We start from the raw sequence: 20,218 nt of genomic DNA on the forward strand, positions 1-20,218 counted from the left end.
AAAATAGAACTATTATTCTAAAGAAGTAAATGCCATATAAGGCAAAGCCTGTTTAAAACAAAAAAAAAATTCTTCGTTCGGATAAATTTGAAATATGTTTCAAAAATTTGATTACAGTTAATTGCTGACAACTCTCAAACTTTCCGTGACACTTATTAATTAGTCGTGTCAAATAAATATATTAATTAAAAAATTGCGAAAGCTTTGACTTGACTTAGTGGCAATAATAAATTATAAGTCAGAAAAAAGACTACGTGGTCTATTCGTTAACCCGCACGCGGGGGGATTTTTTGTGGTCTTTTGATAAGCCACCCCCCGTCTCCCTATATATGACTACGTGTTTGGGAACGGCCCCTTTGAAACAAACCAAAAATTATTTTTCTTTCAACCAATCAACAGTTAGAATGGAATGTTGTAATGCAACAAACAAATAGTTTTCTCTTTACTCAATCAAGTTATTCGAAATCATCCTCGTTCTCTTATTTCTCGTTCTTTCTAACCTTTCTTTTCTTCTACCTTGTATATTCGTCAAGTGCAAAGTCAGAATCACTTCTATGCCATAATCTGAACTTGTTTTTGACATTGTAAAATTGTGTGTCCCCTAAACAAGAGTAACATTTCTCAATTATGTGTTCAACGATAGCGAACCATTTACTTTTTATTCATTCATTGATCAAGTATACTCTTTTGATAACACGTTTAAAATATTTTTGATAAGGTACCTGGCAATTTTGAAACTTATGCTGACTTTGAAGTCAGAGTGTTTTGAAACAATACTAAAAATTCAGGCAATTACAACTTTTTCTGCTTAACACATCGATCACTCTGTCTGCACACTATAAGGCATGATATCTGGTCAGCCTAGTGATAGCAATGAACTATCTGATAAAACACATTTAAATACACTACGGTGTGCGAAGAGGAGTCCTCCAACACAGAGAAATCCGAAAAAACGCTTGAAAATTTTTACAAGTCGAGTAGCATAGAACATTTGGCCTGTAAGATAGAGCTTCAGAGCTTTAGTTTTGACAGAAATTGCTATGCCCTCCTAAACGAAAGACAAAAAGTGACCTCTTTAACCTTGTGGGCTGCAAATATAACCACATTTTGATGTACGTAAAAGATGCGTAAAATTTATTCCTACAAACAAATTACTAGATACCTTGTAGCGCATTTGGACGGCTTCATATTCCTCGAATTTGACTTGAGTGATGACATGAATTTTATGCTCTGCGTGAATAAAAAATACATCCCGCATGATGTTACGGTTTTGTCTTTAAAAACAAAAATTACCGGCTGAGAGTTTATTCTTCTATAACTGACTTAGTATACCAGATATCTGTTGAGATATATTCAATTTAATTTATAGTCGCAATGAGCACAAACCAAAATAATGTAATAATGTGCATCGGAAATTTGGTCCGAAATTTCGCGAAATTTCGTAATCGTCGAAATTGGAACTTTAATTTTAGGCGGAATTTAGCGAAATTCAACGAAATTTTTCGGCAATTTCGCGAAACCGAAATTTCGCGAAATTTCGGGAAATTTCGAGTTTTGCGAAATTATACGAAATCATTCGAAATCTCGCACAGCCTTAGTCGTGATATCGGGTTCAATTCCCGATCGAGTCGAAGATCTTTTTGAGCTGGAAATTTTCTCGACCCAGCACTGGGGCACGGTGTATCGTTGTACTTATCCTACACATGCAAAATGTGCCAAAAACAATATTGACAACGAATTCTCTCGACTAATCTAGTTGATCGAGACCGGTATTAGTCCCAAGGCTAAGCGTGCGATATATTATCCACCTGCAATATATAATTCCACCTTGGGCCTGATGTTGTTCAATGTCATGTACGACGAAGTGTTGAAGCTATCGTTTCCTGAAGGAGTTGTGATCGTTGACTTCACAAACTACATAACGCTAGAGATTTACGACGATTCGAACGTAGGGGTCGAGTTGACAACAATATCAAGTACTGGATGCACACCAGGAAACTGGAACAGGCGGTGGTCAGAATCGGAGACTGCACCATTACCTCAAAGCGATCTTCGAAGTTTCTGGGGGTTTTGGTTGACGACAAGCCACGTTTAAGAGCCACATCAACTATGCCTGTAAGAGGGCTGCATCGACTATTGCAGCACTATTTTGAATGATGCAGAAGTTGATGCCCGACAACTGCGAAATATTGAGTGAACTGAACCGATTTTCCTGAAAATCGGCATGTTTTTTCTACCCTATTAAGGGGACAGAATGCAAATTAGAAAAAATGCTATCAAGGTTTCATGATGAGAAATTCACAAGAAGGTGGTTTTCATATCTATTTTTCTCTCGTCAACATCTTCAGAATATAAATCCAAAGAATACGTTTTATAGTAGAACTCAGCACTGCACTGCACGTCGACATAGGTTTGTGATCTTTCTGCAGCCAAACGCACTCGTTCCGCTTATTTACGAACTGTTGCACGGTGAAGAGTTTCTCATCGGTAAACATGATATTCTCCAACCTTCCTGCCGTGGCCTTCCTTACCAGCTGCTTGACTTTTTAATCTGTTCTCAATTTTCCCCATCGAAAGGTCTTAAACCTTCTGGGTCCTGTAGTTGCACTACTTCGAGAATTTGCGAAAGGACCTGTTGACGATCTTCATCATGGCGTTATCACAGTAGCCCGATACTTCCATACCGTTTTTAGTACTTCCGGTTGCCAGTCATCTTTTGACTGTACTGTATACGAAACATCTGCACACACGTAAATCGGAAAGCTCACGAACTAGGTTGTTCGGAGAGTGTCACTTTTGTTGATGATCGTTGTGGAGTCAAAACATTTTCGAAATTCCATTGGTTTAAGGTTTTTATGACTGAAAACTGCACCAACTGCACCACATCTCGTACATCGAAAAGTGCAATGAGTGCTGCAGCAAATAGGACGTTCTGTACTACACCGAAATTTTAGAAGCAAAATAAAAAACATTTATCGTTTAATCAAAATGGATGTCTACAACTTATTTTTTAAAGATGCTCATTTAAAAAGTAGAAATTAAATCAAATCATAGAAAATTCTGCAATAACGTTGTGAACCAGAGAAGGGGAAGCACCATGGGCGCAACTAAGAAAAATTTCTAGGGGTGGCTAGTTTTCAGGTATGTAATTTTAAAAAACAGAAAAAGGAGTTTTAATATGCTTATTTAATAACGCTTAAAATATTGTCGCAACAGCAGAAAAATCACTTCGGGATAGAATCTCCGAAGATGTACTAAATATCTTGTACACAGCGTCAACGCCAACCTCTTTCAGCAACACTGATTTGGTATTGAGGAGAGCCAGGTTTGGTAAACGGCTGGGCAGTGCTTTTCAACAGCATACCCGTACTAGCTGGAATAAAATAGACCCCAGTGTGGTTGCCCTATTCCTACCTCCACGTGTTACCGACTGGGATACGAGCAACCAAGGAAAAACCGGTGAACCGGTGGCAGGCATGGGGAAACCACAGCACTCCAATGCGCATGTAGACCATCTGCTAATAAACACACCACGCAGGGCATTTCGTATTACCCTTCGTCGCGAGCTCAAGACAAAACACTGGAGAGTCATTCGTAAACACGCCAACCGAGGATTTTTAACTTCGGCACATGAGGCAACCGAGGGCTTGCAGTTTCGGGGAACACACAAGCAATAGTCGCCACGAAGAGATTGACAATGGAACAATAATGGATAGTTGGATGTTAGTCATCGCTTACAACCACCTGTAATATTTTTTTCATATGTACTTTTGAAAAAAACAAAGCGTTTGAGAAAACACGTGTAGGCATGCGAGCTCTCGAGGGCTCACGAAGTTGAGAACACTCGGGTTTGTGTTTGCCGAATCTTTTGAAGGTCTGTTTTATCTAGAACACTGCGGGTTTTTCGTTTTGTATACGCACTGAAGGGCAATCCGAATACCCTCCGGCATCGCTTGAAACACACACGTGGGTGGTGTGGTGGGTTCAGACATGCCTGACCTGTGGGAACTTGGTCGTATGCTGACAGGAAAGGGGTAGTTGTCCTCCTTAGAGAGCAGCTTGTCTGAACCCCACAGGCTAGGGGCGGCTCAAACAGCGACTGATCTGGACCGAACGGCTGAACTATGAAATGCGGTGTCTCGCCAGCTACACTTAAGGCGGCAGCCCCGTCACGAGACTAGGCATCGCAGCCCTAGTAAGGCAGCATACTAAAATAAACATACTACGAAGAATCAAGAATTCAAAACGAACCGGAACAAAAGGGAATGACCCAACCGACGAAATAAGGATGACGATTAAAAGCTCGGGACCTGTAACAGTAGATCGCTCAACGCCCCGGATGTCGACTGGATTCTGCTGGATCAGCTAGAATCCCGCCACTTCGACATCGTTGCGCTCCAGGAGCTTTGCCTGAAAGGAGAGAAGGTACGGTGAATTTGTGACCGCAAGGTAGAGTACCACCAAAGCAGTGGCACAACCAATGAGCTTGGTAGCGGTTTTATAGTGCTGGGCAGGATGCAGAGTCGTGTGATGAAGTGGCAGGTTGTGTTTGTTTAGAATAAAAGGTTGGTTCTACAACTACACTATTCCCAATCTGCACTGTCCTCACGAAGAGAGACCTGATGCAGAGGAAGAAACGTTCTACGCACAGCTGGAGAAACTTTACGATAGCTGCTCGCGTAGAGACTGCAAGATCGTCATTGAGGACATGAACGGAAGGAAAGACTTATATAAGCCGGTGATCGGCCCGCACAGCCTGCACACCGTGACGAACAACAACGGCCAGCACTGCACCAACTTCGCAGCTTCCCGCGGGCTGGCAGTCCAAAGTCCCTTCTTTCCTCGACCAACGTACAGCAAAACAATTGACCACGTTCTCATCGACGGCCCGTTCTTCTCAGACATTACATACGTACGCACCAATCACAGTGCTGATCGGACATGACCACTTCGATACAAAAAACTATAAAACCCTGATATAACCGCTAGTCCTCTACAGAAGTCCTCTTGGTGTTTTCGAACGGAAGGTGCTGTGGACTATCTACGATGGAGTACAAACGGACGACGGATAACGACGACAGCGCATGAACCATTAGCTACAAGCGCTGCTTGGAGAGTACCCCATTGCACACCTGGCGAAAGACAATAGGTTGAGGTGAACCGGTCACGTCGTAAGGATGCCGGACGACAACCCTGTGAAATCACTTCTCTTCAGCAAACCCTACCGGCACAAAAAAGTAAGAAGCGCAGCGTGCATGATGACTCGACCAGATCGAAAGAGACTTGCGAGTGATGAGACGTCTGGGGAACAGGTGAAACGCAACCCAAAACCGAGTAAAATGGCGACAACTTCTTGATACAGCACGAGTTACTACAGCTCTTGTCTGACTGGTAAGATGAGTAAGAGAGCTAGGTTTGAGAATCGATCCTGGGTGCAGAACTAGTTCTCAGCCAATGAATGACAACATCTCAATTTGTGTTGATTTTGATGCTCCGAAAAGTAGTATGGAATGTATTTATATTTAATACAATCATTCTCTGGAAAATTCCTAGCCCCCCGTAGTTGCGCCCATGGGAAGCACCATTCATGGCACCCTTCGTTTCGTGGCACCTTTCATGCCATCCCCTCTCACTCTCTAGGTGCGCTTATGACTTATTTCTATAAGTCCTACATGAAATTGATCAATTTTTAGGGAATGCTTATTGATTGTTCAGAACAGTGGAAGATTTTCGCTGATAAAACCATTTCTACTTACAGGTAATTTCATCCAATCTTCAAGCCGTGCTTGTGGTGCCTTGTTGCGCTTTGGTCGTATCAAAATATAAATTGTACGGATATCTGAACATGCATATAAAATTTTTTCCAGCAACACCTGTTAAAATAAGAATGCTGTTGTTATTTGACTCGAAAAGCAGCTTGATTTAATTGTTGATATTCATGATAATTATTCGTAAAATGATTGAGAGTTACGTATCAACTTTTTGCAATAGACCGTAAATAAAAATGCGAGTTAAATTTAGTTGAGCTATTTATTATTTAAACATGACACGGATTGTGTATATATTTAAAAAAGTGTCGGTTCAAAACCATCATGAAGGTCACGAAAAAGCCATACCGTATTGCATCAAATTTCGAACACTTAAGCTATGATGTAATTGATGTAACTTCTTGCATTAAAAAAACTATCCAGCTTTTTACGCACCATAATGGCGGGTGCTATAACTCGTATTCGTATTTTGCGAACCTCTCTGCTTACGTCAGTTTCGTGATTTCCGGAATTTTGGCAACACTAATGTTGCCAGATTTATTGTTCTCCTTGCGAAATACATGAAGAAACTGACGTAAGCAGATTTGTCAAAGGGGTAAATAACATATTACGAATTTTCTATTATAGAGTCTACCATTATGGCGCGTAAAAAGCTGGATACATCACAGGGTGCAGGACATTCCAAGGAAGGAAATGGTACATAATAATCATATTTTTATTATATTCATATTTATTATATATATTATTATATTCGATTTACGAGTGAGTTTGAAGTTTGAGACTGTTCGAAGTTTAAATCAAAACGGTAGGTATATTCTATTTTTTACAGAATTTCTCTATACACAAATAACAGTATATGTTTTGAATTTACCTTGCCCATAAATCCTGATCCGCCAGTTACAAAAATGGTCTTTCCTGAATACCATTTCTGTACAGGTGTTTGTGACATCTTGATCCTGTAATAGTCAAAATGTAAAAGTCAATATGTATAATAGTACAGCAATTTAATCCGGGCAGGAGAGAATAGCAAAATCATAACTCCCCAATAACATATTTTGTTATAGGGTCTTATCGTGTGATTCGACAAATTTTCACGTTTTCAACATGCATATGAAATTAATATCAAATTTAGATATCATATCTCATTGTGCCTCTCATAAGATATTTGAATTGATTTTCAAATATCTCATTGAAGCGCGTTCGTAAGTAAAAATAGTTCGTACTAGAAAATCGCACAATATTACGTACTAGAAATTTGTATTCATGCTATACAAATTTATTTAAATTAAAAAAAGGACGTAATGTGAAAATTGCATTAAATAAAACAACAAGGTACATCTAAAAAAGGTAATATTTGGCCGTGTTTTCTTCAATTTTCTCTCGTATAAATAAATATTTTGAAATTTCATTGTCTGCGGTAATCTGCACACTTCATCGAGCACTCCTTTTCATACAAATATTAATATTCTCGTTTTTATCGTCCATTGAGCTATTATGTAAAGCGCTGATGCTGAAATAACTAGCTTTGGCTTCGGAATCCTCTGAAACGATTGAATCTATCGCATTACTAAACAAATCGGTTTGGAGATCATATGAAGACAAGTTGTCATTTTATGTAGTTGCTCCTGTTAATATTTTCCTAATATTAATATTTTTCTGATTGATTTATAGAACATTTGGCATAATATTTCATTGTTGGATTCATTTTTATATTTAGACAGAGTAGCACTTTTTACACCGAACTTATTGTACTCTCGGCACAGATAATTTAATTGGAAGAAGTATTCACCGTTTGTGGTTCCTTGCAATTGATTATAAAATAAGTTGAGGAAAAGCAACGTGAATGCTCTGGCTCAGATGAAGATTGTTGCACGTTGGGCTCAACAACAGGCGCAGTTTTTTTTTCTGGATAAGCATTTTGCCGTATTATTTGTATTAGGGCACATACTTAAATGACGTAGCATTTTTTTCATGATTTTTAAAATCCCCCTCCCCCTCGTAGCGTTTGGTCACAAAACCTAAACCCCCCTGAAAAAAACGTAGCATCCGGAATGACCGTCAAAGAGGGCAATTTTCAATACTGGTTCTAGAGCGTCTCGGGTTTTTCAAAGCCTTTCTTGCTGGTTCACTTAACGCGTATTTTTGAATTATCGTGGTTTTTTTCACGCGGATTTTTTAATTAACGCGGTTTTTTTTACGCGGATTTTTGAATTAGCGCGTTATTTTACACGAATTTTCGAATTAACGCGGTTTTGCCTTTTTCCTAGAAAGGTATACTGCCGCGCATAGCATGTCAGTCCCATTTGCATTTTCAGCAAGCCGAGAAAAACGCGTTTTTATATGATTTCATACCATTGCATCTTATGAGATGGGACAATATGTTTGGATGTTTTCCCGAAGTTTTTTAGAACAAAATTGTTGAGCCCATCTATTGATACGAGACAATGCATAGTTAGCTACCATTCCCGCGTATTAACTCAATTTTAGTGAAAATGCAAATGGGACTGACTTGCTATGCGCGGCAGTATAGCAATCACTGACAAAACAAAAGGTACAAAAGTGCTCCAAAGGGCCGAATGTCGTATATCACTCGAACCCAGTTCCACGAGCTCAGCATTTTCTATATATATATATATATATATATATATATATATATATATATATATATATATATATATATATATATATATATATATATATGTATATATATATATATATATATATATATATATATATATATATATATATATATATATATATATATATATATATATATATATATATATATATATATATATATCTATATATCTATATATCTATATATATATATATATATATATATATATATATATATATATATATATATATATATATATATATATATATATATATATATATATATATATATATATATATATATATATATATATATATATATATATATATATATATATATATATGTATATATATGTATATATATATATATATATATATATATATATATATATATATATATGTGTGTGTGTGTGTGTGCGTGTGTGTGTGTGTGTGTGATGGTGGAACCGATCTCCACAAAATTAGTGTCAAATGAAATGTCTAGCTCAAATGAAATGAAAGGTCTCAGCTGTCTCACCCTATTGAATTTTACTGTAATCGGACTGTAACTTTGTCTGTAATGTTTCAAAATGTGAAAATCACGAAACTTCATTATTTCAGAAACTACACAACCAATTTGAACAATATTGATGTCAAAAGATCGGGCTAGTTAAGGGTTAACTAGTTCAAATTTCGTGGAAAGAACCATGTTCGGATGACTTTTCAAATACATTCGTTTTTCCAAAGATGGCTGATTTAATTTCAACAATCTCAGTGTCAAATGAAAGGTTTAGTTGCCATTTCATTTTATTATAATCGGACTTTTTTTTCAACCGTTATTTATTAAATTGTAAAAACAACGTAAGTTTATTATCTCAAAGATTACACGACTTATTTGAACATAACTACGGACTATCTCTCTCAAACTTACAAAAAACAAACTTCATTACAGTTTGATAAGTGGTTCAAAAGCTAAGCAAAGAAACGAAATAGATTGATCAAAATATCTGACATCAACATAATTCAAATTGGGTATTGTACTAATGAAGTGTGGAGTTGATTCCCGGCCTCTCAGCATTCTCCCGGTTCTTGAAAACTCACATTGGGTAATATTTGTCCTTTTTATGCTGTTCTCAGAAACCGGAAGCTACTGCATATCTAAAAATTTTAAACGGCGTTTTAAGTTGATTACTGGCCTCTGGGTATCATAAGGTTCCACAAATACTGATATTTGATGACATTTGGCCACTTCAGGCTGTTGTTCAGAAACAGAATGTCGTCACATTTTTTTCCAAAAAAATGTAATTATGCCGTGTAGTTACTTTTTATGCAAATGCAGTCAAACGTAAACAAAATTTTTTGATCAGTGTATATTTATTTGTTTATTTTAAACTTCAGACGTAAACTATTTTTGCCTTTCTCCTAGAAAGGTATGGCAATTACTTGCAAAACCGAAGAAACATCAATATCTCATCAATATCTCAGAAACTACACAACCGATTTGAAAAATTAATTAAAATAAATTAATTTCAGATGAACGGGCTACCTAAAAAACCCTTAACTTTTGAATTTTATGAAGATTGAACTTGTGGTTCAGAAGTTATGGGAAGAAACGTGTTCTGGTGACTATTTAATCTCACTCATGTTTCTCAGAGATGGCTGGACCGATTTTCATAAAATTAGTGTCATATGGAAGGTCTTGTTGCCTAAAATGCCTTGTTGTTTAAAATAATATTGATTTTTTTTGCAAACGGATTATTACTTCGCCTGTTATGTTTGAAAATGTGAAACCCAGCTATGGAAAGAAACATTCCGAAGACTACATAAACTCACTCATTTTTCTCAGAGATGGCTAAACCGATTCTCACAAAATTATTGTCAAATGAAAGGTCTAGCTACCTTATAACACCCTAATTCTCATTGTAATCGGGCTGTAGCTTTGTATGTAATGTATCAGACGAGACGATCACAGACGATTTACACAATATTAATATCAAATGAACAGGCTAGTTAAGCGTTAACTGATGAATTTCAATTGGACATTTGGTTTCAAAGTTTGGCTGCCCTATACGTTCCCATTATATTTGATAGTAATCGAACTTAAACAACCGTTATGTATTGATTTTTCAAAACAACGAAAGCCTATTATCTCAAAGATTACACGACTTATTTGAACATAACTAGTGTCAAACGAACGAGTCATCTCTCAAACTTACAAATAACGAACTTCATAACAATTTAATATGTGGTTCAAAGGTTATGGAAAGAAAAGATATTCAAAGACTATTTAAGACTATACCTTCTCTGACCAATATATGTGGCCTCAACATAATTAAAATGGGGTATCGTTCTGTTTGGACGTTTTCGGTATCGCTTTGATTAAATTGTTCGAAATTAAGAGTCATTTGTTTTATTTCGCTATTTCCTAAGCACTAACATTACGTCAAATTTCATAATTTCACTTCAATTACAATATCAATATATTAAAACCCAAAGAGTGAATATACCTCAATTGGATTTAAGCGTTCATGTTAATCTATTTTAACAAATAATAAGTTTGAATGAGAAAGGCTGGGTCTGACCGCTAGGTGGATTAATTTGGGTTTTTACTAAGTCTTTTAGAAAATCTATAACGAGCGTCTTAGCAGAGTGATTGAGATCAATCAAAGAAATAGTTATCGGTTTCCGTTATACTCTACTAAATTTTTTTTTTTTTTGGAAATAAATATTGAAATTCAGTCCGCAAATATTATATTTCGACTGTGACGTACAGTCTTCCTCAGTGCTTATGTGGACAGTCCACATAAGCACTGAGGAAGACTGTACGTCACAGTCGAAATATATATTTGCGGACTGAATTTCAATATTTAAATTTAGTAGAGTATAACGGAAACCGATAACTATTTCTTTGATTGATCTAAGTCTTTTACTCAATAAATACTCAGAAGCTTCTGGTTCCCAACCAGCGTTAACTCGAAAACCCGTGAAATTTTGTTGAATTTGCGCGGTATCGCGTAGAAAAAACGCCCTAATTCGAAAATCCACGTAAAACAACTTTAATTCAAAAACCCGTGTAAAAATAAAATTTCGCGTAAAAACCTCGGTTAAAAAATCTGCTTCGAAAAAACCGCGTAAAAAAACCTGACTGTATATCAATAGTTATGTTCGATACCGGACCTGGGTTCCCGAGAGTCCGTTCCGAAGTTTTTCCGGTTTCAATGTCCGATTTAGTTTCTGACCGGACCAGAACGGAGATCTGGACCGGGTAATGTTTTCGGAATCCGGAAAAGTTCGGTTAAAAATCAAGCTCAAAGTTATTTAAATCACAAGCAGCAGACTTGCAGGTTTCTTCATTTGCATTTCCATAAATGTGCGTATGTTCAATCCAAGTAACATATTTTAAAGCAAATAGGTATATGTTAGGGTGGCAATGACTGTATGACAAAAATTTCATCATCGAATTTCAAAAACCGTATGTATATTTTGTTTATTGGCCCAGAAAACTATCTATCCAAAATTTCAGCTCAATCGGACATGATTCAGTAGTGTCTCAAAGCACTCATAGTTGTGATTTTCGGCTCTCGGAAATCTACCAGGGGAGGAGACGGCCGTTTTTAACTGGCTTCTGGTCATTTGCAAAACTGGTTCCAAACCAGATCTGAATGGTTCTAATGTTCATTAGATATCTTAAACTTGTTTTTCATTAGAGTTTTTTTGTAGCTAACCAAAATTAAAATGTAACGAATCGAAGTACAGCGTGCTAATAATTTTTTTTTTTTTGCACAACTTTCACATTTTTAAGCTTCGCTATAGTTCAGAAAGCCAATTAATTAAACTTCATTAAATATATCTTTCGTTCTTTAATGCATATAATTTATTATAATATCCTAATAATTTATAAAAGCGTAAATTATGTTTTATTTAAGTCTTTTTATTTATTTATTCAATTATATTATAGTTGGCCAACCAAGCATCAATAAGCAAGCATGACAGAGATCTAACAATGACAAACCACGACACTCTAAAATTTTGGGAATTTCCTAGAACGCCGACAAGCTCATACCAACATAATATTAACTGCAATCAATTTTAAACACCACTAGAACTTAGCATGGCCTGTTGACAATTAGTGTTTTCCCCAAGTGCCATTGTGTAAAATTTATAATATGTTTGGTTCTTTGGCCAACTTCTCTAGTATTTTTTTAAAAGAGGGGGATTTGTTAGTAGCTTAAGTATTTATGATAAATATTAGTAAATAATGAGTATGTGTGTCCAATCACAAATGGTGACTTCTCAACACTGTTAGAAATTTGTAATTTTAATTGTTAGGATTTGTTTGCTTTCGCAATTAGGACTTATCATTCGTAAGGATTTAAACCTACTTGTCAGAAAAGGGGAAGTAAACTTACAACTAACTTAATTGCTAACTTATTGGTTGTAAAGAGAGCTTATCGTAGCAATTGAGGATTGCAACGATTTTGTCGAAAATTGTTAATAATTTAATTTGACATAGCTTCTAATTGTTCAACACCAGTGAGTCTATGTAATGCGAGTGTACCAAACCAAGGAGGACGCTTCAAAATCATTTTCAGAATTTTATTCTGAATCTTTTGGAGCGTTTTCTTCCTTGTTGAACAGCAACTTGACCAGATCGGTACAGCATAAAGCATTGCTGAAAATTTGTTTGTAAATCAAAAACAAAGTTTGGAATTTCTATTAATGAGAGGATATAAACATCTCGTATATTTGATTCACTTTGCTTGTATACTTTCAATGTGTTGTTTGAAAATAAGTTTACGCTAGGAGGATTAATTTGGGTTTTTTTCGAGTGCTTACAAGTATTTTCTTATCTGTTTTATTTTTGCAAAAGTACGTTTAAGAAATATTGAAGGTGGTTTGTATGCGATTGCTACCATCAAGTTAACCGGTATAATACCGGCGGTATTATATCATATTGTCATTATATTAAGATCTTATTGTAACGGCTAAAACGCTTCCGTGCCTTGTGTTATCCGTACCTGTTTGAGATTGATTGATTGGAAGAGAGCCGAGTTGCCAAGAACACGGCACAGGCACTATTCAAACACGGAGCAGTGTGAATGCATAAGAAATCCCGGAAAGAACCACACACTGAACGGACACGTGTCGGGCCTGGCACGGAAGCAGCGGGAATAGCGTTCAATGCTTGTTTATTCCCCGATCAGCAAGCCCGTGATTACCCATCATGTACCGAAGTCAAACATCCTTGGCTCGCGCATGTTTGGAAATAGCTCTTGATCTAACGGCGGAAAGCAATACGAATTCTCCTGCATTGTGTTTTATAAATTTTATATATATATATATATATATATATATATATATATATATATATATATATATATATATATATATATATATATATATATATATATATATATATATATATATATATATATATATATATATATATATATATATATATATATATATATATATATATATATATATATATATATATATATATATATATATATATATATATATATATATATATATATATATATATATATATATATATATATATATATTTTTTTTTTTAATTTTTTTTTTTTTTTTTTTCAGGTGGAGGGGAAATTTGCATCCAAACCCCTGAGGTGACCAACCTCAGGGAGTGTGGGGTTGGTTTGAATCAGTGACCGGACCCACTAAAACCCCTCCAGTCTCCAGCCCATAATACTCCCCGGGACCACCGCTAGGTATTGCTTCGGGGAGCGGCTTTTGTGCTCTGTGCACCCTCTTGGTTCTATAGATCTCTTTGCTAACTTAGCTAACTAACCTGGAGACTGGCCGTTAGCTAACACTGGCGTGTCGGTGGTCAACCTGTCGCCTGTTTTGCAATTCTAAAACTATTTGAAAGGCGGCTGTTCAAACCGCCCTCCAAATGTTTGGGTCTTTACACATCCTCCGAACTAGGTTGTCCGGAGTGGTGTCTGGCCCGCTCACTACCATCATGTCGCTCCGCGCATGCACAAAACGAGGGCACACGAAGAAGACATGCTCAGCAGTTTCTTCCGCATCCGCGCACTCGGGACACATGGGGGACCCCGCATGCCCGAATCTGTGTAGATACTGCCTGAAGCAACCATGACCTGACAGAATCTGTGTCAAGTGGAAGTTAACTTCTCCATGGCGCCTCCCGACCCATCCGGATACGTCCGGAATAAGTCGATGCGTCCATCTACCCTTTGCGGAATTGGACCATTCCTGCTGCCATCTGATCATCGAGAATGACCTTCTGGTGCCTCGTATACCCCTTGTGTCACGTTGATCGAAGCATTCTACGTCCTCCTTAATGGCTATGCTGATAGGCATCATGCCGGACAGGACGCAGATTGCGTCGTATGACACTGTACGGTACGCGCTCACAACCCTCAGGCACATGAGCCTGTAGGTACTTTCCAGTTTACGACGATGACTGTTGGTACCTAACGCTTTGGACCACGCTGGCCCACCATACCTAAGTATGGACGAAACCACGCTGGCAAGAAGTTTACGCTTGCTGCCATATACCGCTGAGCTATTGGACATCATTCGAGATAGTCCTGCAGCGGCCGTTGAAGCCCTCTTACAGGCATAGTCGACGTGACTCTTAAATGTGAGCTTATCGTCAACCATAACCCCCAAGAGCTTCAAGGAACGCCTTGAGGTAATGGTGCAGTCACCGACTCTGACCACCGCCTGTTGCTCTAATTTGCGGTTGTTCACAACCGTAACCTCCGTTTTATGGTGCGCTAACTCCAGTTTCCTAGAGTGCATCCAGTCTTCGACCTTGCGTATGCAGTGCGCGGCCGTCAACTCGACCTCTTCGATCGACTCGCCGTAGACCTCTAGCGTGATGTCATCTGCGAAACCGACGATCACAACCCCTACAGGGAACTTTAGTTTCAACACCCCGTCATACATGACATTCCACAACACCGGGCCCAGGATGGAACCTTGCGGTACCCCTGCGGTGATTGGGACGCACTTCTGACCCTCCTCCGTGTTGTAAACTAGTACCCGATTCTGGAAATAATTTTCCAAAATCTTGTACAACGACACCGGTACGTGGATGCTCCTAAGCGCGAGCGCTATGGAGTCCCAACTGGCGCTATTGAATGCATTCTTCACGTCAAGCGTGACGATTGCGCAATAGCGAATGCCCCAACTCTTACGCTGGAGTGCTACCTCTGCCGTCTTGGTGACAGAGAGAATAGCATCCAGCGTGGATCTACCTTTCCGGAAGCCGAACTGGTTACTTGCCAGACCGTTTACACCCTCTGTGTACTTCACCAGTCTGTTGAGGATAATCCTCTCAAGCACCTTGCCCGTAGTGTCCAGCAGACAGATAGGTCTGTATGCCGATGGGTCCCCTGGCGGTTTCCCAGCCTTCGGCAACAGCACCAATCTCTGTCGCTTCCACCTGTCCGGAAAGAGGCAGTCATCCAGGCACTTCTGCATGACTGCTCGAAATAGATCGGGGGCCACTTTCATGGCCGTCCTGATGGCCAAGTTCGGGATTCCATCCGGTCCCGGTGCCTTGCTCACCTTTAGGGAGTTGGCGATCACGATGAGTTCCTCATTCGTAACCCTTACCTCCTCCACAACCTCTGCACGGCTGCCGTCTCTCACGGATTGGATGCCCGGCAGGTTGGCCGACCATCCCTGGTCTGTGTCTGAGATACTGGAACGTCGGACGTGAGACTCAGCAACCGGAGGCCAAGGATTTGGCTCGTGTCGTGGAAAGAGTCCCTCGATGATACGCTCCAGCATCGCTGGTGATCGCTCTGCAGGCGCCAACACGCCTTTGGTCTTCGCCATTACGACTCTGTAGGCGTTGCCCCACGGATTCGTATTGGCACTCGCGCATAGCCTATCGAAGCAGGCCCTTTTGCTCGCCTTTATCGCACTTTTAAGCGCCGATCTTGCAGATCCGAATACTACACGGCGCTCTACCCTCTGTGCATCGGTACGTGCACGTTGCAACATCCGTCTTGCACGGAGGCACGCGCTACGGAGGTCCGCTGTCACGTCGGTCCACCAATATACCGGTGACTTACCATTCCTAGGTTGGCGGGTCCTAGGCATGGTGGCGTCGCACGCCCGCGATAATGTGGCAACTAATTGGTCAGCACTCGGGCGGAGCCAACTGCCCCCCTCGCGCTCTCTTCTCATTGCTTCTGCAAATACCTCGGCATCGAAATGCGATGTCTTCCACCCGCGGACGGTCGGAGTATTGGCTCTACCCGTCGCCTGCCGCCTCACGTTCTGGACTACGCTATAGCAGACCGACTGGTGGTCACTATAGGTGTAGCCATCGTCTACCCTCCAGTTCACGATCAGTCCTGGGCTGGAGAACGTCACGTCGATGATCGACTCCGCACCATTTCTGCTGAATGTACACTTGGTTCCAACGTTGGCCAGATCTAGGTTGAGCTTTGCCAAAGCTTCCAACAAGATCTGACCCCTCCGGTTCGTGCGGCGGCTACCCCACTCAACAGCCCAAGCGTTGAAGTCGCCCGCCACTACTAAGGGTGTTAGTCCCGTCAGCTCCATAGATAACAAATCGACCATCTGGGTGAACCTTTCGATAGACCAACGCGGCGGAGCATAACAACTGCAGTAGAACACTCCGTCCACCTTGGCAACCGCGTATCCTTCATTTGAGGTTGACACAACCTCCTGAACCGGGAACTTGCTGGTCGTGCATATGGCCGCCGTACTGGACTTATCTGCAACTCAATTACCGTTTCCGGGAGGAATGCAGTAGGGGTCCGATACGATTGCGATGTCCGACCGCGACTCAGACGCTGCTTGGTATAGCAGCTGCTGTGCCGCATAGCAATGGTTCAGGTTCAATTGTGTCACCCTCACGCCCGTGGTTTCGTGGCCGCCTTACCGGCTGGGCACCGTGGGCCTCCCATAAAGTGCTTGGCGTCCCGTTTTCCAGTACATACCAAGCACTTGGGAGGCTCCCCGCAGTCTTTAGCTTTATGGCCAGCACCACCACAACGCCTACATAACTGGCTCCTATCGGGCCCCTTGCAGGTCCAGGACTTGTGTCCTCCCTCGAAACACCTGAAGCAAACGTCTGGCTGCTGGAGTATGCTCAGGGGACATACTGACCAGCCAACCTTAAGTTTGGCTGTCTTCAGGGCCAGAGTTGCATCGGCCGATGCAAGCCGGAAAGTGGCCACCTGGGTCCCCGCTGGACCCTTTCGGAGGCGAATTACCTCAGTGGCTACTTCCACTCCGCACTTCTCCTTGAGGGCCTGTGCAATATCGCACCTCTCGGTGATTTCATCCAGGTTTTTGAGCTGGAGAGTCACCTCTGAGGTGAGTGCCCGAATTTGCACATCTTTCCCGAGGACCTGCTCGGCTACCGTCTTGTAGGCAGCGCCCTTGTTTTTAGCATCCTTACGGAGCTCAAGGATCATCTCGCCGGTGCGAGAACGACGGATGGTCCGCACATCCGCTCCCAGATCCTTGAGCTGGGTTTCGCCTCTCATTTTCTTCAAGACTTCGGAGTATTTGGACCCATCCGTCTTGAGTATGAGGGCGTCGCCCCTGCTTCGCGCCTTCTTTCCCATTTTTGGACGATTTTTCGCCTTCTCGTCGTTGCGCTTGCTGTCTTTTTGGCGCTTCCTTCCTCCCACGGTAACCCAAGGGTTTCCCGTAGCTGCCACTTCGGCAGACTTTTCGGCGGACTTGGAGGCCGTTGGTGTGCTATCTCGCGGGCTTAGCACAACCAACCGTTTCTTGCTGTTCTCGGGGGCTTCCCCCGGAGACTGCCTTGCTCTTTTTGCGGCTGACCCGGAGGCGCAAACCGCTGCAAACATGCAGGTGTCCGTTTGGACCGACTTCGTCGCCCTTCCGGTCACCTCCGTTGCATTCTTCTCTGCAGCCACCGCTCTTGCCTTGAGCTCGGCGTGCTCCTTATTCGCAGCATCGACGGAGGACCGAAGCATGTAGAGAGCCTGCTTCAGGTACTTCGTCGTGTTGGTGCGACTTTTCGCAAACTCGATTATGGCATCGAGCTGCTCCGACAGCGCTACTACCTTCGGTAGCGTGTCTCGCTGTCTTCCGACCGCCTTTATCAACAGTGGACCAGCCACTGCGATGTCTTGCGTCGATCCGGTAGGCGTACTGCCTTTGCCGTCTTCGCAGGCGTCCTTTACTGCATCCATCTCCGCCTTTCTCGGCGGAGACCTCTGGATGCCTCCTCGTGCAAACGGGTTTTTCAACCCATCTGCGCCCAATTGTTGATCTTCATTATTTTTGTTCATTTTTGTTAAGTGGGTCCCCCTTCCAGCCGCTATCCTTATCCATACTGGAGTGGTCGCCTATCTGGTCCCATGGTAGTCTATGCTGAAGCAGTGAGGCCATGGCTAGGGGCGGCTGCCATAGCGCCTTATGAGCAACTATGACACCCCCGACCAGCGCAAGTCAGGAAAGGACATCTGATCCCACTCCTGCCCGGTTCCCACCGGGCAATGAATTTGGAACGTACTGGAAGGCCTGCCAGGTTTTACAGGACGGAGACCCCTGCACCGGTTGTTGTCTCGCCGTTTCAAGCCGTTGTCACACGACCTTACTAAGGGAGCTCGGCGCAGGTGCCAGCCCAGAATCGTGGTACGAAAACGGAATCCGACTCTTATCATATGGCGTTGCGACCAGTTACCGTAATTGGGAACTTACTGGCATCAATCCCAATGGGCGAATTAGTGCATTTGGGTGGTGGGAGTGGCACTATTCGCTCCGTCAGAGCTGCTTCCGGATAATGTGGCTTTTGTGAGAATTCGGCGGCACAATGCCTGAGTCTCACCACAACCTAGGCTAGCTCTCGCTGATGGTCCGGGACTGCGTTCTTGCAGTTAGCACTTCCGTGGCCTACGGTAATCGCCAAATACGGACCCGTGGTGGCATACAGCTCTGCCAATATATATATATATATATATATATATATATATATATATATATATATATATATATATATATATATATATATATATATATATATATATATATATATATATATATATATATATATATATATATATATATATATATTTTTTTTTTTTTTTTTTTTTTTTTTTTTTTTTTTTGTTTCAGGTGAAGGGGAAATTTGCATCCAAACCCCTGAGGTGACCAACCTCAGGGAGTGTGGGGTTGGTTTGAATCAGTGACCGGACCCACTAAAACCCCTTCAGTCTCCAGCCCATAATACTCCCCGGGACCACCGCTAGGTATTGCTTCGGGGAGCGGCTTTTGTGCTCTGTGCACCCTCTTGGTTCTTTAGGTCTTTTTGCTAACTTAGCTAACTAACCTGGAGACTGGCCGTTAGCTAACACTGGCGTGTCGGTGGTCAACCTGTCGCCTGTTTTGCAATTCTAAAACTATTTGAGAGGCGGCTGTACAAACCGCCCTCCAAATGTTTGGGTCTTTACACATCCTCCGAACTAGGTTGTCCGGAGTGGTGTCTGGCCCGCTCACTACCATCATGTCGCTCCGCGCATGCACAAAACGAGGGCACACGAAGAAGACATGCTCAGCAGTCTCTTCCGCATCCGCGCACTCGGGACACATGGGGGACCCCGCATGCCCGAATCTGTGTAGATACTGCCTAAAGCAACCATGGCCTGACAGAATCTGTGTCAGATGGAAGTTCACTTCTCCATGGCGCCTCCCGACCCATCCGGATACATCCGGAATAAGTCGATGCGTCCATCTACCCTTCGCGGAATTGGACCACTCCTGCTGCCATCTGATCATCGAGAATGATCTTCTGGTACCTCGTATGCCCCTTGTGTCACGTTGATCGAAGCATTCTACGTCCT

At 41.3% G+C, this 20,218-nt stretch overlaps 1 protein-coding gene across 10 annotated transcripts in view; it reads right to left on the reverse strand.

Annotated features, from left to right (window-relative positions):
• The window catches only part of LOC129732250 (putative fatty acyl-CoA reductase CG5065), a 448,523-nt gene that overhangs the window by 47,918 nt on the left and 380,387 nt on the right, over positions 1-20,218 (reverse strand). For all 10 annotated transcript variants that reach the window (XM_055692953.1, XM_055692955.1, XM_055692954.1 and 7 more), the window contains 2 exons: positions 6,640-6,724; positions 5,757-5,873 (listed from right to left, as the gene is read on the reverse strand). In XM_055692953.1, coding sequence (XP_055548928.1) covers positions 5,757-5,873; positions 6,640-6,717 — 195 coding nt within the window. In that variant the 5' untranslated portion in view covers positions 6,718-6,724. The remainder of the gene's footprint in view (positions 1-5,756; positions 5,874-6,639; positions 6,725-20,218) is intronic.

Source organism: Wyeomyia smithii, chromosome 3 (assembly GCF_029784165.1).
Source record: "Wyeomyia smithii strain HCP4-BCI-WySm-NY-G18 chromosome 3, ASM2978416v1, whole genome shotgun sequence".
Classification (NCBI taxonomy): domain Eukaryota; kingdom Metazoa; phylum Arthropoda; class Insecta; order Diptera; family Culicidae; genus Wyeomyia; species Wyeomyia smithii.